The 25,562-nt window shown below is 36.0% G+C and overlaps 2 protein-coding genes across 7 annotated transcripts in view; one reads left to right on the plus strand and one right to left on the minus strand.

The window, feature by feature from the left end:
* Positions 1-1,944: 1,944 nt before the first annotated feature.
* LOC120632623 (polyubiquitin-A) lies at positions 1,945-5,930 on the plus strand. Its single transcript, XM_039902567.1, has 2 exons — positions 1,945-2,132; positions 2,361-5,930. The coding sequence occupies exon 2, from the start codon at positions 2,369-2,371 to the stop codon at positions 5,792-5,794; it is 3,426 nt and encodes a 1,141-aa protein (XP_039758501.1). The 5' UTR covers positions 1,945-2,132; positions 2,361-2,368; the 3' UTR covers positions 5,795-5,930.
* A 1,482-nt stretch (positions 5,931-7,412) lies between these two features.
* Positions 7,413-25,562, minus strand: part of LOC120632483 (endophilin-A) — a 62,468-nt gene continuing 44,318 nt past the window's right edge. For 2 of the 6 annotated variants that reach the window (XM_039902269.1, XM_039902270.1), the window contains exons 7-12: positions 25,482-25,535; positions 23,726-23,811; positions 22,726-22,829; positions 21,817-22,121; positions 13,814-13,938; positions 7,413-12,837 (exon numbers count right to left, since the gene is read on the minus strand). In XM_039902269.1, coding sequence (XP_039758203.1) covers positions 12,712-12,837; positions 13,814-13,938; positions 21,817-22,121; positions 22,726-22,829; positions 23,726-23,811; positions 25,482-25,535 — 800 coding nt within the window. In that variant the 3' untranslated portion in view covers positions 7,413-12,711. Of the gene's footprint in view, positions 12,838-13,813; positions 13,939-17,104; positions 17,198-21,816; positions 22,122-22,725; positions 22,830-23,725; positions 23,827-25,481; positions 25,536-25,562 lie in introns of all 6 variants that reach the window. The other 4 variants (XM_039902273.1, XM_039902274.1, XM_039902272.1 and 1 more) reach the window with 4 other exon arrangements.

The following is a 25,562-nucleotide window of genomic DNA, read 5'->3' on the forward strand; positions in this document are numbered from 1 at the left end:
GGTAGCCTTTTTTATTATTTTACGGCCCTGGATTAAAGTCTTTTATGGTCTGTTAACAGTGACAATCGCAACAGGCCACAGACTATTAGCGCCACGCCCAGATTACTTTTACTGATAATAAGTAAAGTCATTATTTATACGAGCACTGTTCTAAAGTCAATATAGTCTGCTCTATATTATGGAGGGTAGAGGTAAGGAGAGTCATCTGTGTATATGAAAAAGTGTCGTCAAAATTTATTAAATTAGGATGGCGCCACATTTGCATCAGGGTAACTCTTAAAAGAAGCGCCAAATATAAATATTGTTAGAGTAGGCTTGAAAAATAAACAAGGAAGTATGGAGATACAAGGAAGTAAGGTTATATTTACCACAATATTTTGTACAACGTAAGTTGTTGAAATTCTCAATAATTAACTACTTTAGTCGATAATGACATTAAATTTTTTAACTCGGCATACTTCAATTCATCTACGATTGCTACATTCATACCATACCCTGTGCCTCTACCCTCCATACTCTATCAAATGTATGGAGGGTAGAGGTAAGGAGAGTCATCTTATATGGGAGAAAAGTTGAAAAAGTGTCCAGTGTATCCGCTAAATAACAGTTCAAAAATCCTCCACAATGACGCTGGTGGATGCAACCACCAACTACAACCCTAGTGTTATCAGCGTATAAAAAAACATTAATGGAAGATATAAGGGAGGTCATTTCTAAATAACAGAAACAAAATAGAACTAAAAACGCTCCCTTGAGGTACTCCAGATGGATTTTGAATTCGTTTTGCCAGTGTTAGTTTATTTTCCAGAAGTCTAGTCTGTGTGAGAGATATAGTTTATATTCAAAAAGGTAATTTTATCAAACCACTGGTTCTTCAGCCAGGATGGTCCTTTTCTTCCCAAGCCTCTTTTGCCTTGTATCTTTCACTGGATAGTCAGTTGTAGAAGATTATACTTCGAACCACGAAGGAAAATACGCAATTTTTGATTATCAATTAACTGGCTACATTTATAAAAAAAGCCAAGCCAACAGTTTTGTTCTTTACTATCGAAACTAGATAAATTATCGTTGTCATCCCCCATCAAGCTCGGCAACCCCTAGGGTTAATCTGTCACTTTGGGAATCAGTCTCTAACGTCGTTAGGAATAATCTAATAGTAATAATAATAATCTAATCTACTAATCTGCAAACATAGCGTTTAAATCGTGAATAGCACGTTAAATACGGCGCACCGCGCAGTGTCACCAGTTGCATACACAAATCTTAAAATTACATTTTAAAAAAAAATAGCTATTTTAACATATGAGCAGTAGTAACTAAAATAGAAAATAATATTGGTAGGTACCTATCAAGGAATTCTAGGATTTGTATAGTCTGTCATTTTAATTCCTACTGTAGATTTTATAACTCAAACCTCTAAGGACATACATTTACTAGATTTACAGATACATGACCTTTAAGGACGCTACGTTACAGGTTCTGTCGCAAACTTATCTAGAATATTGATCTACAATTTTTATTATTAACGTAGACGGATGCGGTCAGAGCGCTTTAATTTGGAATTAAAGGCATAATACCTAACCTCTAAGGACATACATTTACTAGATTTACAGATACATGACCTTTAAGGATGCCACGTTACAGATTCTGTCGCAAACTTATCTAGAATATCGATCTAGAATTTTTATTATTAACGTAGACGGATGCGGTCAGAGCGCTTTAATTTGGATTTAAAGGCATAATACCTAATTTGGACCCTTTTTTCTCTAGCAATCTTTGGTTCAGTTAATTCAGTTTTTAGCGTAGTAATGTTATGTTTATATTCTCTTTGGACACCTCACAGCAGTGCAGCGCGGCGGTTAGTGCGCAGTCCATTTTATATCGATTATATATTCTCTTTGGTCAGGCCCACCCGTTCGTTTCTAGTTTCCTTTTAGACCTTACTCGTTAGTTAATGTTAACATTTCGGGAAGCGAACTCGTTTGAGAAGTTTGAATATTGCAGTTTATCGACAATATCCACTTTGTGTAGATTGAAGGATTAAGAATAAATATAATTATTTCTTTAAAACGTGCGATATAATCAGGCTTACATTAAAAACAGTTTTGTGAAATACACCTGAAGTCAGATAGGTAAGTTTTTAAATCAATATTATTGCGCATTGGACTTCCCGAGTCATTGTATGACGACGCCATTTTGATATCAAGATCTTTCTTTGTTCTTTGTCTTCGGAATTTTCTAGTTAGTTTCAACTTCCACAAATTGGTTTATAACGTAATTCTGAACAAAAGTAACTTATTTACTCATTTAAATTAATAAGATAATCCAATTTGTCCTTAAAATCCTTTTATTTGTTACAGATATCAAAATGCAAATTTTCGTCAAAACACTTACGGGTAAAACCATCACCTTAGAAGTTGAAGCTTCAGACACCATTGAGAATGTGAAAGCAAAGATCCAGGACAAAGAGGGAATCCCACCAGACCAGCAACGTTTGATCTTTGCTGGCAAGCAACTGGAAGATGGTCGCACTCTGTCGGACTACAACATCCAAAAGGAGTCCACACTTCACCTTGTACTCCGTCTGCGTGGTGGCATGCAGATCTTTGTGAAGACCCTAACAGGGAAGACCATCACTTTGGAGGTTGAAGCTTCAGATACCATTGAGAATGTGAAAGCAAAGATCCAGGACAAAGAGGGAATCCCACCAGACCAGCAGCGCCTTATCTTTGCTGGCAAGCAACTGGAAGATGGTCGCACACTGTCAGACTACAACATCCAGAAGGAGTCCACACTTCACCTTGTACTCCGTCTGCGTGGTGGCATGCAGATCTTTGTGAAGACCCTAACAGGGAAGACCATCACTTTGGAGGTTGAAGCTTCAGACACCATTGAGAATGTGAAAGCAAAGATCCAGGACAAAGAGGGAATCCCACCAGACCAGCAGCGCCTTATCTTTGCTGGCAAGCAACTGGAAGATGGTCGCACTCTGTCAGACTACAACATCCAAAAGGAGTCCACACTTCACCTTGTACTCCGTCTGCGTGGTGGCATGCAGATCTTTGTGAAGACCCTAACAGGAAAGACCATCACTTTGGAAGTTGAAGCTTCAGACACCATTGAAAATGTGAAAGCAAAGATCCAGGACAAAGAGGGAATTCCACCAGACCAGCAACGTTTGATCTTTGCTGGCAAGCAACTGGAAGATGGTCGCACTCTGTCAGACTACAACATCCAAAAGGAGTCCACACTTCACCTTGTACTCCGTCTGCGTGGTGGCATGCAAATCTTTGTGAAGACCCTAACTGGAAAGACCATCACTTTGGAAGTTGAAGCTTCAGACACCATTGAAAATGTGAAAGCAAAGATCCAGGACAAAGAGGGAATCCCTCCAGACCAGCAGCGCTTAATCTTTGCTGGCAAGCAACTGGAAGATGGTCGCACTCTGTCAGACTACAACATCCAAAAGGAGTCCACACTTCACCTTGTACTCCGTCTGCGTGGTGGCATGCAGATCTTTGTGAAGACCCTAACAGGGAAGACCATCACTTTGGAGGTTGAAGCTTCAGACACCATTGAGAATGTGAAAGCAAAGATCCAGGACAAAGAGGGAATCCCACCAGACCAGCAGCGCCTTATCTTTGCTGGCAAGCAACTGGAAGATGGTCGCACTCTGTCAGACTACAACATCCAAAAGGAGTCCACACTTCACCTTGTACTCCGTCTGCGTGGTGGCATGCAAATCTTTGTGAAGACCCTAACAGGAAAGACCATCACTTTGGAAGTTGAAGCTTCAGACACCATTGAAAATGTGAAAGCAAAGATCCAGGACAAAGAGGGAATCCCTCCAGACCAGCAGCGCTTAATCTTTGCTGGCAAGCAACTGGAAGATGGTCGCACTCTGTCAGACTACAACATCCAAAAGGAGTCCACACTTCACCTTGTACTCCGTCTGCGTGGTGGCATGCAGATCTTTGTGAAGACCCTAACAGGAAAGACCATCACTTTGGAAGTTGAAGCTTCAGACACCATTGAAAATGTGAAAGCAAAGATCCAGGACAAAGAGGGAATTCCACCAGACCAGCAACGTTTGATCTTTGCTGGCAAGCAACTGGAAGATGGTCGCACTCTGTCAGACTACAACATCCAAAAGGAGTCCACACTTCACCTTGTACTCCGTCTGCGTGGTGGCATGCAGATCTTTGTGAAGACCCTAACAGGAAAGACCATCACTTTGGAAGTTGAAGCTTCAGACACCATTGAAAATGTGAAAGCAAAGATCCAGGACAAAGAGGGAATTCCACCAGACCAGCAACGTTTGATCTTTGCTGGCAAGCAACTGGAAGATGGTCGCACTCTGTCAGACTACAACATCCAAAAGGAGTCCACACTTCACCTTGTACTCCGTCTGCGTGGTGGCATGCAGATCTTTGTGAAGACCCTAACAGGAAAGACCATCACTTTGGAAGTTGAAGCTTCAGACACCATTGAAAATGTGAAAGCAAAGATCCAGGACAAAGAGGGAATCCCACCAGACCAGCAACGTTTGATCTTTGCTGGCAAGCAACTGGAAGATGGTCGCACTCTGTCAGACTACAACATCCAAAAGGAGTCCACACTTCACCTCGTACTCCGTCTGCGTGGTGGCATGCAGATCTTTGTGAAGACCCTAACAGGAAAGACCATCACTTTGGAAGTTGAAGCTTCAGACACCATTGAAAATGTGAAAGCAAAGATCCAGGACAAAGAGGGAATTCCACCAGACCAGCAACGTTTGATCTTTGCTGGCAAACAACTGGAAGATGGTCGCACTCTGTCAGACTACAACATCCAAAAGGAGTCCACACTTCACCTTGTACTCCGTCTGCGTGGTGGCATGCAGATCTTTGTGAAGACCCTAACTGGAAAGACCATCACTTTGGAAGTTGAAGCTTCAGACACCATTGAGAATGTGAAAGCAAAGATCCAGGACAAAGAGGGAATCCCACCAGACCAGCAGCGCCTTATCTTTGCTGGCAAGCAACTGGAAGATGGTCGCACTCTGTCAGACTACAACATCCAGAAGGAGTCCACACTTCACCTTGTACTCCGTCTGCGTGGTGGCATGCAGATCTTTGTGAAGACCCTAACAGGAAAGACCATCACTTTGGAAGTTGAAGCTTCAGACACCATTGAAAATGTGAAAGCAAAGATCCAGGACAAAGAGGGAATTCCACCAGACCAGCAACGTTTGATCTTTGCTGGCAAACAACTGGAAGATGGTCGCACTCTGTCAGACTACAACATCCAAAAGGAGTCCACACTTCACCTTGTACTCCGTCTGCGTGGTGGCATGCAGATCTTTGTGAAGACCCTAACTGGAAAGACCATCACTTTGGAAGTTGAAGCTTCAGACACCATTGAGAATGTGAAAGCAAAGATCCAGGACAAAGAGGGAATCCCACCAGACCAGCAGCGCCTTATCTTTGCTGGCAAGCAACTGGAAGATGGTCGCACTCTGTCAGACTACAACATCCAGAAGGAGTCCACACTTCACCTTGTACTCCGTCTGCGTGGTGGCATGCAGATCTTTGTGAAGACCCTAACTGGAAAGACCATCACTTTGGAAGTTGAAGCTTCAGACACCATTGAGAATGTGAAAGCAAAGATCCAGGACAAAGAGGGAATCCCACCAGACCAGCAGCGATTAATCTTTGCTGGCAAGCAACTGGAAGATGGTCGCACTCTGTCAGACTACAACATCCAAAAGGAATCAACCTTGCATTTGGTTCTGCGTCTCAGAGGTGGTAATTAAATAGTGAAATGTTAACATTAATTACTGTAAATTCAAGTTTCAGTTCAGTTTTTTTTTGGCTTCAATGTACTTGACATATTCAAAACATTTAAGTAAGCATTCCAATCGAAATTCAATAAAGTTGTACCTGTCTTAATGTTTGTTTTATTTCTTCTAATAAAATTGATGGAACATAGTTACAACTATTCTTTTTGAGAGTCTAAGAGTGCTGTAGCTATGCTATACTTTGTTTCACATATTTCTGTGTGAGAAATAAATTTTAACAATAAAAAAAATCTGATTATTAAAATGAGAGAGTGCCTGTTATTAGTCTGAACATAAATTAACAGGTCCATAAAAGTGCTATCTTTTTCTTTGGGTCACATTTAGAAAAGGATAACACTACTTTTAGTCACTCCAATCTAGTTTAGAGATTTAAAACATAATTTAAACCATTTATTATGTCACACTGTGACTTGGGATATTTTTCCTCTCTAGTCGCACTGTACCTTGAGTGTGACTTGTTGAAATTAGGAAACCGTAATTTAAAAAAATAGTTTCAAGGATTAACAGGTGTTTCTCAATGGAAATAAAATTCCCAGCGAGTCAATAGTCACGATTGGCGACTCGTTGGGAACTCACAGAAAATGTCGTTGTGTTTGTGAACTGAGAAAGTAAAGAACGAATACATGTTATAACTATTCGTAGGTACCTGGACAGATTTTAGACTTGAAAGATTTGCGTGCGCGCTGCATCAAAGCTTAAAAAAATATATATTTGAGAGTACTGCAGTTTAGCGAATCTGTATAATCACAAATCTGGCCAGTTGTAAATACCGACCACTCGTGTCTGCAAAAGAATTGTATGAGTAAATCTGATGTGGATAAGGCCCGTCCTCGCCGCTACAGACACCCGTTGACCCTACGAATGCCTGACAGATTTTCAAAGGCCACCTTTCCTACGGGTTCTGCCAGTCATGGCGCGGCCTGGTAGGCACACAGTGGGACCGTAGCTTCATATCGATTCTTAGTCCACGCAAGTAAGATAGTACAATAACAATGGTACAATAACTTCTTACATTCGAAAAAGAACTGCCTACCCAAATTATTTTATTGAAATCTTATGAAAGAGGATTTTTTTTAATTTATGCTATTTTCCCCGCTTTATGCACGCCACTGTACAATAGGTGTATAGTATGATTATATCAACCTATTACCGGCGCACTACAGGGCACGGCACGGGCTCTTGCAATGAGAAGAGTTTAGGCCGTAGTTTACAACGCTGGCAAAGTGCGGTTTGGTGGACTTCACACACCTTTAACAACATTTTGGGGAACGCTCAGGCATAAAGGATTCCTCACGATGTTTTGCTTCACCGTTAATTAAGACATGTGATATTTAATTACGTAAAAAGCAAATAACATAAAGTTAGACGTGCGTGCTAGGACTCGTCCCACTGAAATTGAAGCCGAGGTCCTAACCAGGGGCCTCTGGGAGAAAAGTTGTCCTTGTGCATGTCCAGTCTTTTTTCATGTTTATTTTAATATTTTTTGCTAAATAATTAAATAAATAACCATTAGGCTATTACCGCTATATAGTATAATATATTTTTGATGTCAATAAATAAAACTCAATTTAATTGTAACATTTTATTAGGAGGCAAAACGAGCAATAAGTTCAGGATAAATTTTAATACAAATTAATGTGTCACATCTTTTAAATTGTCAATTTATCTATCCAATTACAGTAGTATTTATATTTATTTAAAATTACAGTAACATGAACAAGATTACATTTACCTGATAAATAGATCACACCGAAATCGCTCGCGCCAACAGTTAACATTATAAACAGGTGCCGCTCTTCTAATCTTATTATTTTATTTAATTGCATAAGTAATACTTTTTCGCGTCGTACCTAATATTCTGTTTAGGTACAGAAAAGATTTGTACATAAATAGAATATTAAAAACCTTTTCAAGTCTACAACACGGGCACCATAACACATCGGTGGCGTAGACGTGTCTCGCAGTGTTCATAAAGCAACACTCGATATATCTATATTTATAGCTAGACATTTATAGTTTGAGTAACCATATAATATTATCTCAATTTCGAAATCGAGGAGGTACATGATCAAAGCTATAAATGAAACGCAACGATCGTAAACCCATTTATTATTAGAAGGACGAAGTTAGACTTCTTGAGTAGGTAGATATCCAAGAAGTAGGTTATGCTTATGACCACAACTTTATTGTACCTATTAACTATTTACTAAGGTACACAAAACTTTTAACTGTTATAATCACTGACCTCTATTATAGTTTAGTAGCTAAAAGTAAAACAGAGAGCAGTGGTCATAATCTAAATTGGCAGGAACAAGTACGCAACATCTTCTTTTCTTTATTTAAAATTACCTAATACTAAATTGACCTTAGTGCCAACTCTGTTGAAACAAACCTCTAAAACGAAACACTTTAGTGTTTCGATTTAGAGTTTAGGTGATAGTAGTTCAACCTGTTTTCTCAAAAAACACCTAAAATAATGTAGGGACCAGATACTAGGTAATCAAATTTTGATCATCATAGCTTACGATATCAAATTATAGTTATACGTTTCCATTGGTCTTGCACGCAGTTACAGTTACAGCAAAAGCGAAAACATATCTTAGTGGTTCCGTACCTTCGCATACCGCCATGTTGCACTTGTTAATTTTTTAATGGGGTCAGTGGCGTCATCTTTAGTAAATAAACAAAGACCACCGAAATTGAGAGATAGTAATGTAAACAAACTGTAATGACAATAGCGTATATAATATATACCTACGTCAATTTCAAAAGCACGCAAAAAAGTCAAACTTTGTTTACAATGCATATCTCGTATAGCTGGCCATTGTTTAGATAAAGGTATCTTTACTTTTATATGTAAAAAAGATGATCGTACTGCAAATCCTGTCAATTTAAGATTAAAGTTTTCTGTACATTGAATTGACCGATATGCTGCGAGTTACGACTGCGGTTGAATACCAAGGACAGGTACCCATTAAGTGCCGCAGAACAGGCAATATATAACACCCTCGTTTATTAACACCAATGAATTAATTTGCTCGATACACTTACATATAAGAGACATTTGAAGATAGAACAATTATTAATTTATGAACTTATGGCCCAAGAGGATGTGGGCAATTTTGACAGGGTGTTTCATTATAGCTAAGAGTTTGTAAGGTGTTTGTGTTTACTCATCCCGGCAAACCTGTCAGCTAGGCCGATGTGGATTATGGACCATTTAAAGTAATATTTTCTTAAATGACATGTAATTAAAAATGTATCTTACTAAAAAAAACTAACCCACACGAGAAACCTTAGTCACTGGCATGTTTAGAATGTATATTGACCGAAAATAAATCAGACTTCAAACTAAATGTTAACATTGTCTTAACGAATTTATTTAAGGTTCTTTTCAATTTCAGGTGAAAAATAAACGATTTGGAACACCTAGCAGAGCAAAACTTAGTACCTACTCTCTTTCAGGTCCATATTACCATATCGTAACGCAGCAAACAACATTAAAAAGTTGTGATCACAGCTGTGATCCAACATCCCCTCAAAATTGCTCACGTCCTCTCGGAATAATACATACAACTAACATTAGATCTAGGTATTGTCTTTTGTATGTCTGAAATGTTATACATCGGGGTCCGTAAATTTACGACTAAAATGGTGATATTAGAAAAAATATTTCATAATATTACTGCAACACCGATATATGATAAAGTGAAATGTGACAATTTAAATTTTTTTTATAATCATAAGTGCATGCATTTAATATGAAAATACATTAACGACACTAATAATTTGAGGCCACATAGTAAATATCTAATTAGATGTTGTTATAGTAATTATGATTGTTTATTTATAAATTAAAAGTATGACTAAGGAAATTATTATGCTAAACTAATGAGAAAACTAGAAACTAAAATAAACTAAGTCGGATAAAAACTTGTAAACGTAATAATACGACAAGGGACGCTGCACCAACATTACTGAATGATATCTATCGTTATCACAATGACTTTATATTATAGCGCTATAAATAAAATAACGAGTGCAGATACATTATAAAATAGGTTCATTTAAACAGTATATTATTTAGACTATAGCAATTTAATTTACTTATAACTTTCAAAGGGCATTTTCAATCGTAACACTCTGACAACCAGAAACAGATTAGATAATTCATTATTAATTGTTTCCACGGCTTTTTAATGTCCCACTGCTGACCATAAGTCTCCTCTGTCGTAGGAGAGGTGTTTAGAGTACTTTAGCCGGCTTAACTGTAATCTCACATTGTTTTATGTGATGATGCAGTGTACGATGAAAGCGAGCTAGCGTGTTAAGAGTATGGCGGTAATATTAAACCTATATATATATATATATATATATATATATATATATATATATATATCTCTAATCGGTTCCTACGCGGTTTGACCTTCCACACTGCTGCAACGCAGGTTGGCGGGCTTAAACGATTATTTTTTTACTTAAACGAAGCGGTGGGCTATCGCTGCATCATATTAAGTATACCTAATATTAGGCACATCACTTTTTATGGCGTAACTATGAAGCGTCTTGATAGAAAAACCAGATGTTGTCTGAACTCGTTATGTTACTTATATTATAATAATAATTATAACTTGCCAATACACTTTTACATCAAACATCAAAATGCCACAAACATCTGGCAAGAATCAACAACTTCTCACCTCGCTTCCCATTTCGAGTATAACATACCTTACATTGTATACATATCTCCATTTGGATAAATAATTAATTACCCGCTGATATAACTATAAATACTAATCTCATAATATCTAGTTTTAATGACGTCACTAATGAAAAAATACTTCCGTTGGAGGGTAAAACGAAAAAGTTGAATACAAACAATAAACTATTTCATTTTACTGAAAATTAAATTATATATACAGCAAGAAGAAAAAAAAAACAAAATTATCAATATTGAATTGTTTAACCACTGGAGCAGGATAATTAAACGTCTCTACTCTCTATAATATTATGCTACAAGTAGACTAGGTAGTTACTTTGTCTTCAGCAAAATATTATTGTTCCTTTATATTAAGTCGCACTGTCTTAAACTATTCGGGGCACAGATTTATAACATAAAAGTCATAAATTTATTCAATAATGCAATAATACAAAAATAAAAATAAAAGCAAGATTTCAATTAATATGTGTAAAATATTTATGGTGTGATACACATTTGACTCGGCATTATTTGTATTTCGTAAAAAAATGCAAATAGTAAACCCTCCTCACGAAACGAACTATCGAGTGGTCGGCTAATTTATTAAATTATTCTATAATTATTGACTCTCAGGAATGACTCTCAGGATGAATGTTGTTTATAATAATAATTGGTCACAAAAAAATACCAAAAGAAATGGAAGACTCGTAAAGCAAATATCAAATGGAGTAGGTTGATGGTAAATTTTATTAATTCAATTTATCTGTTATTATTATATGTAAAGGGGTAAATATTTCATAACTACAACATTGAGCTTTTGACACCGTTACAGATTCGAATTACGAGTAAGTCGTCTATATAATACTGCGACATGATGTAACAATATTACAATAAAGCAACACCGCATTTCGACCGATCATAAACAACACAACAAGTATTACAAATCATAATTTAATTAATCCTCGACAATGGCGCCGATTTTGAAGTAAACAAACCACACAGCTAACCCAAGTCGACAGGTAGTAAAATTAGTGCTAGTCAATTTGACACTTCTCTGGAGTTCTTTTATTAGCACTATATTTTAGACTTGTCAATTTAGTTGTTGAGAGATTTATGTCCAATAGAATTAGCACTGTTAGCATCGTAGACTACAGACCTATGAACCGATTTCAAAGCGGTACCAGTGTCCATCTATATATCCCAACTTATTACGACATAGGACCTAGAAAGAGATAGTACGGGTATGGATGGAACAATTATATACTACTATACTTCGCTGATATTCGTTCGCTTAGAAAAATATTACATTAAAGAAAAAAGAAAACCTTATAATAATGGAAAAAACTCATATGAATGCATCAAAGCCTATGAAGTTTTAACTTTTAAAAGTAACCACACTGAAATCGGTTCATCCGTCAAGATATATGATGCCACAAATTAAATGAGTACGTCATAACGTCTGTGGTATCATGTCAGAGGGCCATAAGTAAATGCTATTCCCCAATGTTTTCTAGAGAGCATTATACCTACCTAATGATTTCCTATCCTTATTTTTTGGATGCGTCATAATATAAATATTACTCTTTGGCATTATGATGCATCGATTGATGCGCTGAAACATTAGGCCTTGATTCAAAACCAGAACTTTTAAAGACTTAATAAAAAATATTTACAATTGCCAGCTCGGATTGTTTTAAGGGGGATTCAGGCTACGCTTACGTCTAGTAAAAGAACAAATGTATCATGAAATAAATACCATCTAAAGCCCGTGAAACGCGATAAAGGAAAGGTATTAATTTGCTATTTCACTCACACGCACATTATACTGCGTTTACTTTCTTTTTCTCGTCTCAGTGGCTTTGCTTTCATAAAATTAATAAAGTGACAGTGCCCGGTCTGGATACAACTAAAGACAGCACGTGCCAGGTCATTCACAATGTAGAGTGAACGAACCCTTAATGTGTTCTTCAAAGTTCAACGATAGTTAATAATGGATCTAAAATAAAGAAGAAAAATATCCCCGTATTAATTAACTATGACGTATACTTACGTTCTGTATTACTTAGACTTTTACCTCATTCTCCGAAAAAAAATTGTCTAGTTATAGAACAATAAACGCACCAGAACCGACAAGTATGAAGTACGAAGTACGGTGTTGCATCAATGGGACTGTTTACATGTTGGGGAGTGGAACGGTAACTTGAACGTAGCTGATGGGGAAGTAGCCGGTCTTGCCGTTGACCGAGCCCTCAAACCAGTTCTCATCTACTTTGTTGATGAGCGTGATCACATCATTTTCCTGGATGAGAAATAAAACCATTAATGCACCGGGGAAAATGTTTCTAAATACAAGAGCGACTTGTTTGTCATTTTGCTCAGTTTTGTCCAACTGCTGGGAACAAGACTCCTCTCTAATAAGAGAAAGGGTCGAATGTAGGTATAAGATAAATAAGAGATATAGAAGCAGTAATAGTCTAGTGGTAAGAGCTTTGGCCCTTTTTCGGGGGGCGAGTTCGAATCCCAGCACGCACATCTAACTTTTGTAAGTTATGTGCGTTTCAAGCAATTAAAATATCGTTTGTTTCAACGGTGAAGAAAAACATCGTGAGGAAACCGGCATGCCTGAGTGTACTGCATGCCTGAGGCGGTTGGAGTCCACCAATTGGGCCAGCGTGGTGGACTGTAATGGGTTCGGCTTTTGAGCGTGTCAGCCTCTGCACCGAAATTGATAAAATGGTGCATATATAGATTGCGTCCTGGAGAGATGGGCATAAAATACATTTTATATCAAAACACCTCACCAGAGCAACGTTCCCGGGAGATTTACAAAAAAAAACATTTGTTTCATATGAAAAATTTTACATAGAGATATTTTGCATCTCGGTAAAGGACATAGGATACTTTTCACTCCGAGAAATTTAATCGGTTCCGGCCGCAAGTGCGGTAACTAGCTAGTTAGAAAATAAGGATTAAAGCTAACCAACTTGCATTCGAGCAGCGTTGAGAAGTAAGCTCCTAATTTCTTTCTATAAGAAGCCTAAAGCTTAAAGGGACATTAAAATACTGTTGAAAAAGTTCGTAAAGTCTCTAGGTGCTGGAATGGCGACCACGCTACGGAAAACGCAGCGTTGGTCGACCCCCAACGAGGTGGACAGACGACAACAAGCGAGTCGCTGGAAACCACAAGCGGCTCCGGGCTCGGATTTTGGAACCCTCCAAATGTCCAGAAATGGACATCAGTTAAAGTAATAATGATGATGAAAGAAGTACACTACCTTGAAGCCTAGTTCGCCTTGATTCTCCGGGTCAAAATCGTAGAGTGCAGTGCAGCACGGGCCCTTTGGAGTTGGGGCCATCGGCGTCCGCGCGGGAGACTTCACGGGAGAAGGCAGCGGCGACGCTACATCATAACATTGCACAACAAAACTATTTATACAGTCTGTATTTATTATTACGCCTATCAAACCTGCCCCCTTAGCAAAGTTGTTTTTGTACCTATCAGCTAATGAAAATGACAACTTTTTGACATTTTGCTAAAATTGAGTTTCATAAATGTCCTGCATCCGCATAAGGAGTTACTTATGATGTTGCTTTAATTTTTTCTAAATATTTCCGTGGTCGATTTTCGAAAAAAAAAAAAAATGATACGTACGTAGAGCTCTTTTTGCAGATGCAGGAAAGTCTGATACTGTTCAACACGGCAGTATAATAGCTAACGCTTTCTTTAACTTAAGGAATTAATAGGAATTTCTTTGTTTCTCTTTGTTACCATGACGAAAAAATTGTTGTGTGAAGTCAACATCTCCCAAGGATGCCCCGAAAAGTGCATTGGGGAAATTGAGAAAGTAAGTTACTTTTAGGATGTTATTATCTGCTAAGAAAGTTTATATTAAAAGCAAGCAATCCTGTCCTGCAAGTTTTCTCCAAAAATCACTACACAGTCACTTCTAAAAGCGTTTTTTTTAAATAGGGTTAAAAGTTTGTTTGGTGCATTTTACGCAATACAAATTGCGTTAAATGCACCTGCAAATGCAAATGTACGCAGACGACGCAAGCGCTGGTAAAACATCAAGAAATTTTAATTTGCACGTACATTTTAAGGTTGCCACAAAAGAAAATTAAACTTTTCACTGTACCGGTATATTATAGACTTAGGCAGAGTAACGCCTGCTTGTAACTTCAACTCCCATTCATGATATAATAATCAGTCTAATATAAAATTGTCACATGAAAGTTTGAATTTTGCTACCTTTATCTAAAGGGAAACGCAGAAAGAGATAGCACTACTAAATTCGATCAGCCATCTGAAGATTTTGGATTACATTTATTATTCATTTCGGACGTGAAGCGTTAACGATTATAGATACTTAACTTGGCTAAGGGGACTATAGTATGTGCTGCTTAGGCAGGGGAAGAAGGAAAACTTTTAATCATCAAAACTACAAAATTTATGGAAAAACTTTAAAAAGCCAAATTTACATTGAGTCAGTAATTGACCGAATATAAACACAGCATAAGATAGAGATAGGCGTAATAATCCAACATATTATCACAATTAAATAAATAAATAAAAACGTGCAAACTGAGTAGGCACGAAGATGAAGTTACGCTTTAACAGCCACTGAGACACCTCAACTGCTAAACATTACTGATATATATATATATATATATATATATATATATAAATTTGCTTCTATTGATTTAATATTTTTACAGAAATACAGGAAATCTTTACAGGGTAAATCCTTATGAAATATAGTTATGCATTCTTCAATATTATTTCATAATTCTGTAGCACTTTGAATAAAAATATGCATAATTGTTTTAAACCGGGTAGATATTAAATTCGGTTAAAAATATCATCAATACTTTACATATCTGTTTTAGTTTGGCCTTATAAAAACTTAAGAGGAATCTTAGGGTCAGTGGCTGCTAAATCGATTGCAACAAAACAACAAAAACGATTAAACAATAATGAATTAAAGCTGAACAATCACATCTAAGAAGCACAGAGGCTCAGAGAGAAATGACGAAATGCTAGACGATAAAGCCAACGATTACTTTAGATGAAGAAACGTACAAGCTGATGTTTATTCCACGGTTGGATTTGTTTTAAAACATCACAAACAGGTAGTAATGATATAATGAATACCTATGTTTATATTAAGACACCTGAAAAAGATTTGAGGTCATGCCGGCTTGAATGAAACTGCACGTACCATTAGATTATGAAAAAGATTAGTTATACAAAACATGCAAATTTATTTCTAGATATGAGTAACGAATCTTAGTGTTTTAATTTCTTTTTTTAATTATCTATGATTTGACAATTAATTAGAAATCGGATTCTTTATGTTATATAATTAACTGGTGTGTAAAACCTGTAAAATTTTGTCTTAAATAAATATGCATTAAATATTCATTAATAATAATTCTTTTATAACTAATAAAGAGCTCTCTCATTCTCAGTTATAAATAATTTGCATTCTGTAAATATTTATGATTAAAACTAATAAAAAACTAGCAAGAAATGAATCTCTAATTGCAATTTTCTAAGTAAAAAGCTTCTAAGTTATTTTAAGAAATTTCCGAGTGACAATGGTTTTTCTACGGTTGCAATTAAATTAAGTACCTAAAGCTACTAACGGCCCATTTAAGAAAATTTAAAGCTAGCATGATATTTATTTATTGTGTAAAAATTAAATAAAAATGGCGCCAAGATTACGCCCTCGTTGAAGCAAAACGTGATACACCCGTATTCATATACACTTTTTTTAGTGAATGCAAACGCATAGCGCAATCTACCAATCATATAATTTAAAGATGACGATATGACACTTATCGTTGTCTTTCTAAAATCTGATTGACAAAATCCCATTGTACGTTCGAATGCACCGTAAAAATGTATAACAATATAAGTGAATACTGGTGATAGTATTCTGTTTTGTATCTCACCATTTCCTAAATAACAAACATTTGTTTCTTTTTTTTAAATTACGGAATATTTAACACTTCTTTCTACACATCAGTTTACAGAGTTGTTCCAAATGAATTCAAAACGTCATATTGCCAAAGAAGTAAAAAATATGTGGAGTCTGGAATGCCAGTGCCTTTTCAATATTGCCAACCAACAGCTGACTATTAATATTAGTTAAGTCGATTTGATATAATTATTCAGTTTAAGTATTGTGTTGTTTGTTAAGTTGAATCATACCTTTACAATCACCCTTTTGAGAACAATTAACATTTCTTTATTTATCAATGTATGTCATTGATAACTGTAAATGCCTTTGTAAAATCATGTCTTAAAATTCAATATAATCTACGTGTAAATTGCTCCTTCGTATCGTAGGTCGTTTTCAATTTGTCTTTCAAACCAAGATCAACACATCAGGAGCTTTCCAAAGACATTATCGCGTACTCTCCTTATTCAAAATGTTCGCGTACGATTTAAACGTATACATTCAATTAGGTAATGTGCGTTAATATAAACGGGTGATATTCAAAACAAAAAAAATAACACGATATGTACAAATGTTTGCTATCGCAGTAATGACGAGGTTTACCGTTGTTAGAGCGCTGCGTGTTGGCTCCAGTGGGGAACAGCTCCAGGTTGGAGGGCGGCTTGTGCTCAGGGGAGCTCGCACGGGACCCATCATCTTCGCGACGCAAACGAACAAATATCCAACTCAGTACGCAACAACATTTGCCTCACTACATTTACAATATATACGTACCTATACTGCAGAACGATTTATAGAAATGTGGCGGTGGCGGTTTTTTCCCATGCATAAAAATTGTAGGACATTATAATGAATCAAAACTTATTCGACTCGACTTCCAATATATCCGACATACCTGTTCTGTTTTGACTTATGGCTTTGATAACATGCGCCTATGATTGATGATTTGACCCTAGATACTCCAAGAAATAAATATTACTTCACTGTTCTCTCAACATATCTGATATTCTATCAGCCACAGCGTTTTTAGTGAACGACCTTTTATAATTAACTACGTACAGTAATAGATATTAAATAATTACGTGGCAGTTTAAACTTTTAGCCGTCAAAATTCATCAATTTAATTATTTTTAATAACGTCCACTGCAGTACTAACCACATATAACGTATAAAAGATGGGCGTTACGGTCTGAGATCACTGCAACATGCAATTTTGTAATTCTGACGTTTGTTCAGATAATACAAATGTATTGCTGATGACAGAACTCGCGTACGCGTACTCTGACATTTGGCGAAACACTCGCAACTGAAGTGGAATAGACTTGTGCAAGAATAAAGAAAGTGCATCATCATCCGACCTACACGATTAAAAGTGAGACAACATCGAACTGTCTACTCGTTCAGAAGGTACAGAAATATACAGTTAAATAGAGAACAAACAACCTATCCAATAACATTAACAATATATTAATTTATATTGAACACATTTAGAAAAGTGTATGCAAGTGTTATAATCTTGTTTAAAAAAAACCCGGATTATAACCCTCCTTTTCAATAATTTTAATCAATAACATTGCATATACTTAAACATTCTAGATTTATTTAAACATTTCAGGGTCAGGTTTTTCAGCCTTTAGATTAAAAGAACCGTAAAGGGATTCGGCATTATTAGGAAAATCGGCGTCGGTGTATTCGGTCTGTGCGGAGTTTTAAGTTTGTACACATCGTGGCAATACTGACAGGATGCCTTCGATACGGACAAGTTTTAACTTGTACAATGAATTTTTCGACCGTTGCTGACAAAACATTAAGACACTGACCCGGATATGTCTCGATAGACCATATTATTAAAATTTGAAATATAAGAAGAACAAGGATCGGATATTAGGATAGGATTGGAAACAACACGTCCGTCCAATCTGAAAAGTAAGGTTTGTTACTGTACAAAGTCAACCACGCACCTTTTTTAGCATGTTTTAAGACAGCGTAAAAGTTTCACTCTCGTATAAATATACGCGTGATTGTGCGTGTGCGTGTGTGTGTATGTGTCTGTGTTTGTGTGAAATCGTGTGTATCGCACACACACAAACACAACATTATTTTGCTAACATAAATAACGTAGTTCCATACGTATAAATGTATAGCGGTAACGGTTCAACATCCTTTATAGACTGCTAGCAAGTTCCCTGTGTATAACGAATGCTAGTCTATAGAGCAATGTATCCACATCCTTAAGTTCTGCAAAAACCCCTACGCGGCTAGTATGGGCAGGGGATATTTTATCCTAGGGGAAAGGACAAAATGTTTATCTGCTCCCACAATGGCACACGGATGGAAATAATATTTTAGATATTATTATTAGGTATCCTTGGACGTTATTTTGACCCACTTTAAACGGTCAGATTTCGTTCAAACTTTGTAGACATATCGTGGACCGATGACAATACACTAATTTGAGAAGATTATTCCAATTTTCAATATAAATAATAAGATTTATTAGTTTTTTCGAACTATTAATTACAATTACTACAGCGCCATCTAGACCCTAATGTAAAAAACCTATGACGTTACCAACAGATGGCGTTCGCGTACCTCGAAATCGAAATCTAAGGTAATATACTAATTCCACAGAAAAGATCAAGCTACTAGATGGTAGAGGGCGTTAGCTGTTACTTTTAATGGGCTGTTTTAAATAATAATTAGAACTTGCATTTCGAGAGACACTATGATCGGGCACTCAGCTCATATCATTAAAATATATTTTTTTTATTTACACTATTATTAATTTATATTTATTGAAATTTTTATTACTATTCTTAGTTTAAATTTATTAAAATTTATTTTCTATTTTTTAGTTCTGTTTTCTATAAAAAGCGTGTTTTTTAGTTTTTTTAACCTTTTTTTTTGTGATGTACGCATCAAAAGTGCCTTAAACAACATATAAAAAATAAATATTTGTCTTTGACTTTGAAAAATAATACGTGTAATATCAATGTGGGTAAAATTTGCCATGTTCGCCAGAGCATATAATCAGAGGTTAAATTTTAATCTCCTGCCTATGCTAGCCGTGCTAGTGGGATCATAGACAATAACATAACAATAAGTTGTAAATTCCATTGACACATTAATTAAAAAAAAAATTGTAAGATACAAAGATTCAGATTGTTATTTACAATATTAATAAAATTCTGTAAACGTTATCATCTAGTATTATAGATTAGTTACACTGTCTTCAAGTAATCAGTCACTGATAAGGTATCATATACAAACAAAACAATGTTATACTAAAAAGCCAAAAATAAACAGCACGAATACAAAGATATTGGAAATTAAATATGATTCAATAAACCGTGTATTTTGTACTTAGATTAATATGATAATGTGTAAATCTGTTCAAAATTTTCCGTAGAATAACATTTATTCACCAAAACATCCTAATTTTGTTAAATAATTGTTTTTTTCTTTCTTACGATAAACATAATTGATTATGGAACAAAAATGAGATGTAATATATCATTTATATACATAGTTAAAATGTATGTAAAATTTGATTCGGATCCGACAGTATTTGAACCTGCGACCTTCTGGCAATCGCAGCCTGAGCGTCACAAAGATACGCTCTCGCAGGTCGCGTTTGTCGCGAATTTGTGTATGCATTTTAATAATTTATAACATTGGCAAGTGTACCTAGGTAAACATAATATCACTATAATTATTATTATACAATTATAATCTGTGATGTTAACCATTTGAACATATTGCATGAGTGATTGTACGTAATTATTAATATTTCAAGGCGACATTATTTATATGGCTATTCCAATTATATTGGATTATAAAGAACATAAAGTTTGAATGCTTATTTGAAAATAAACTGTCGTCTGGTCTAGCGATTCGCATGTTAGACTTTGAATCGCGAGTATGGTATTCTGTCAAGATACTTAGAGTACTAGCCCGGAGAATGTGAATTGGCGCTGACAGCAGTGGCGTGCATAGAGGGTATGCACAAGGTGTGCAGATGATATAAAATTATAAAAATCTCCAGTAGAAGCTATAAAAAAATTAAGGACAGGCATTGTAAGAGTTATAAAAATCCTACCCTCAAGTATTTATAACTCATACTGGAGACTTTATTCAATTTTATATCATCTGCATAACCTATGCATACCCACTATGTACACCACTGGCTGACAACCCGACAGCCCGTGTCTGGAAGAGCACGGTGAACGTGTGTACGGGTTACAATCACATATGATAAAGATAGTTTAACCCATATCGCATCAAAACATTGTGGAAGCTCTGCATCTCTCTCTTTCTTATGAGAGAGAAGGCCTGAGCCCAGCTGTAGGGCGTTATTAATAATAGTGCCATAACAATGAAAGAGTTAAGGAGTGTTTATCACGTTCTGACACGTCATTTAAAGTCAGCCTAACTATATCGACGCTATGCCACGTTTATTAATAAGTCCTTAATGGTAATGTTGAAGATTTTAAACTGACATGGATATGTAGTAATATTATTACGTGGAAACATAGATAAATGTATTAGTAACACGTCACCAAACATGGTGCCGCAAGCCCGCGGTGCGTCGTGCAGTGCGTGTGAGGTGAACATGTATGTACGGAAATAAATAAGTAAAAAAAATCTTTTGGCTATGGACTACGCCGCAATTATTCAAGTAAACGGTAATCTTTATGCGGAAAGAAGATAAAGATTTCAACGACAATGACCGTTTTCTATTATATTCATCATCATTAAAATCCCATTAGCGACTTTTATTAGACAAAAGTTTACAATAGACAATCAAACTAATTTACATTTTTTGTGTTATTAGTTTCTTAAAACAGAAAAATTTATTGTTCTTAGTAAGCCTATTTTGCAGGCTATTTTGAAATAGACTCTTATCACATATTTCAGCTTTTATTCACGACCTCCGATGAAATTCATTACCGTTTTATTTATCTTAACTTTTAATATCAACTATGTACCACATAAATGTTTAAATACAGCTTGCCAACTTGAATTGGCATAATGTGGAATTAATAACAAAATCCATTTAGGCTATAAGGGAAATGTAAGACATTCAAAACGATCATAAATTAATGGTTCGTCTCGATCAAAAGATCAAAAATTTATTATATATTCTACGATACGATAATGTTTCCCATCACCAATAAATAAAACAAAAAAAAATTAAACCAAACAAAAACATAAAAATCAACCTCAACTAAACGTCCCCAAAACCGCGCAGTAATCCAAAGCCAAGCCAGACGTGAAAGAAAATAAAAAGAACCAGCAAATTAAAGTAAAATCACCTGTCCATGGGTCTCTTCCGTTCGTTAACCTTGGTGCGGGGTGCGGTTTGAACCCGGGGGCGGGGGCTGGACGTAAACCCTCGCGAGTGTGGTTGGGGGGGTTCCGGGGGGTTTCCCATGCTCGAAGGGGGTCTGTGGTGGGGAGGTCACCCAGGGAGGAGGTGGGAGGGAGGCGCGCGCGTGGGAGGCTTTGCGTGGAACCGTAGCGCCTACCATGGTTGAGATCGTGAATGCCTTCGATGTGCAGGTCGGCCAGGGTCTTCGGGACGAACTCCAACTTGGGGCGGTTGACGGCTTCTTCCTTCCTGGTGTATGAAGGAAATAGCAGGTGAATATGTATGATGACAGTACCGAAGAATAGCCAAAATATTGTTTTTACCTAATGAATAATTCATTTAATGAAAAACGTATTTTTATTTATATTTTTAATTTTCGATTGGTATTTCATCTTCACTTAATAAAACTGCAAGATCTAACGATCCACCATGAAATGTGAAGCGACGAATTCAAAATAACGACGTTCCTAAGATGCTGACAGCATTACCCCTTTGGATGGCCAAGGTAACTGCCCGCTCTAGGATCACCGGAAGACTCGATAACCCTTTTCGATAATTCTTTGAAAAGGGCTCTTGCCTCCGGACCCCACGGTCCCAAAGTCTCTACTCCAAAAGGCACAAAAATGAAGCTGCTATCCAGGTTAAAAAAAATGTTGGAACTGTGCCTCGCTGCGGTGGTTTCGAGGACGTTTTAGATTTTATTTAGTTTTAAATTGTTTTTTTAGGTTATATTTATAAAACAATTATACAGTATAAATAACGACGTCACAATTTTAATTTAACTTAGATTATTTCGATCTCATTACAGTATTTCTTTGACGTTATAGTGGTATTATAAATGAATGTGACATACTTCTCCATGAGAGTTGAGACGAGTCCTTTCAAGATCTCCGTGCACTGTTGGTGGTACTCCAGCAGACCTTCCGCGAAAAAGCTCAACTGCGCCACTTGCTCAACCTACCATCACAACATGGCCATTTTATAGGAGTTTTATTAAGGATTAAGCATATGAAATGATATAAAAGTGTTACTTGTTACACGACTGTAAAATGCAATGTAACATTACTCGACTCATAATCTAATATTACGAATATAACGGCATTTAATTTGAAGTTGCTCATGAAATTACGAATAAGATTTTAATTATAAACTAAATGAAACTGGATTAAAACTGGCTCCGCTTCTTAATGTAAAAGTGAAGTAGGTTTAAAACATAACTTTTATCTAAGTAACTAGATCTTGTAATATTGAGATAACTTTTTACTACGACTATGTCTAAAACAGTATTATACATTCATTACTAATACTGAATTAGGAATAAATTATTTACTCTTTTGCATTATTTAAACCCATGTGTTCAGGTGTCAGTAATTCACAATAAAACATTTGTGGCAACTTTTGCAAAAAACTTGTAACTTATTAAGAATTATTTATAATTGTATGTGTGGCAATATTTTCCTTGTTAGTTTAAAACAGTGTTTAGTACATAGTTTTAAACAAACTATATTGACACCCGATATACCTTGTGCATTTTTTAGCAGCCCTACTATCAATTCAACATTTACTTTATTTTTAGTTTTTACATTTATATAAAAATGAATCAACACTTGTAATCATTTCACCAGTTTTGATGAATTTTGAATTTTAACATTAAAATTAATTCATTAAAATTAGTTCATTAAACTAATTTTTAAGCGAAGGTCAACCAAATTCGTTCCATTTTATGTTCTGAATCCAACCAATCATATGACGCAACCTTAAGCGTTTGCAATCGTGCAAACGCACTACGACCTTTACCCAGTTAAGATGTTTTGAAGAATGATAGGGAAAAAGATAGCCATGATTTTACTTACATCGTTGTCGAGCAGATTAAACATGCCGATCTGAGCCAATGTCAAAGACTCGGCGAATTTATCCTCCGCCTGCCGTATCTCATCGTCTGGAATATGAGCACCTGATGTATGCACGATACACCGATACAAGTATAAAAGCAGAACAAAAGAAATATAATAATAGAAACAATAAAAATATAATACAAGGAATTTCAAAAAAATTAAAACAAAACAATTAAATTAGATAAATAAAAAAAAATAAAGAAAACAATAAAAAAAATGGTATATACAGACCAAACGGCGAAAATAAAGTGGGGTGAAAAACGATGGTAATGCGTCGCAGGAACGTTGCAGAAGTGACAGGATATCATGTAAGAAACGTGCTGATATTATAAAGGTTGCCCAACATATATTTCTAGGCTATATTTATGCCGTGTTACTAAACAAGGCGACTTTTTGACATTATGCTAAAAGTTAGTTTCAGACTTGTCCTGCATATGCAAAACGAGCTTTCTAGCGTACTCTTCTGTTATCGAAGAAATGTATAGAAAAAAAACTAATTGTTTATGTAGGTAAAGCTCCTCTTGCAGATACAGGTTGTCTGAAAATCAGTTTTAGCAAAGTGACAAAAAGTCGCCTTTTTTATTAGCACAGCAGATTTAAATAATTACGATACCAAATGAATTATTAACATGATGACTGAACAAATCTAGCACTATTTTATACAACTTTAGGACAACGTGTCTAACTTTAGGTTTTATTTTAATACTAGCTCATGCAATAGGTATAATAAAGTTCTTATTAAATGCAAAAAAACAAAACAAAGAGGTCATTTCAAAGGGTCCATGGAAGTAAAAAAATGGTGTTGACAACGCAAACGTTTTAAAAAAAAAAAAATTGCCTAAACAGCGTATAAATTCAGTTCTCGGGGGATAGTGTACCAATTCTGTTTGCACTAATCTAAGACTTATTTTTGACGATATTCCTGGCGCAGTGGTATGCGCTGTGATCTTGCGAGTAGGTATAAGTAGACGGCCCTCGGTTCGATCCCCGGCAGGGGAATTAATTTTTGTATTATTTGTGTATTTTCGTCTGGTGGCTGATACCAACCTTCCGACACAGGCGTGCCGTCAAATGATTAAGCGTTTCGGTACTATGCCTCGGGTAAACCGATCAGGGTTATATCCTCCTCACAGGTTAGTCCATCCACCATCTCTGACAGCCACAACCAGGTGACATTGGAGTGGATATAAAAAAAACTAAATTGATAAATCTGACAGTTGTAGTGTTACTGTCACTTCATTTAAAATTTTCTTTTTAGTTTCGTTTAGAGAATTATGTATAACAGAACTGGCCAGAATCTCTTTACTTGACTTCACTGTTAAATTATAAATTAGTGATGATAGTGAATGACGCTTCAACGGCAGAACGGATTTCATAAAAAAATTATGACAGATAATTTCTTGGATTTAACCATAGGACATTTTATATCTGGGGAAAATGTTTTAGTCAAGTCGGTAGGGTAAACAAAAAAAATCCATGCGGACGAAGTCGCGGGAGAAAACTAGTTTATTCTAAAATCACCAATTATTTATGGCGTAGATAAAGTATATACAATATATGCCTATATAAAATGCGTATTGATTAACCTACTCGTACAAAAAGCAAGAACTGTTTAAATTTTTTATTAGCTTTCAAGCGGCAATTTCAACCTACTGGCAGTAATCAATTATTAAAGTGTTTTATTTAGCTTTTAAAACGCACACTCTCAACATACCCTGCTTCGGAAATGAGCCATGGCTTGGACTCGAATAGGGGCTCTTTAGGATGCCTTAATATTTACAAAAATAAAATCAAC

The sequence above is a fragment of the Pararge aegeria genome, chromosome 20 (genome assembly GCF_905163445.1).
Source record: "Pararge aegeria chromosome 20, ilParAegt1.1, whole genome shotgun sequence".
Taxonomy (NCBI): Eukaryota; Metazoa; Arthropoda; class Insecta; order Lepidoptera; family Nymphalidae; genus Pararge; species Pararge aegeria.

Coding starts and splice junctions, on each gene's coding strand:
- LOC120632623 (XM_039902567.1), top strand. CDS start 2,369: ATGCAAATTTTCGTCAAAACACTTACGGGTAAAACCATCACCTTAGAA.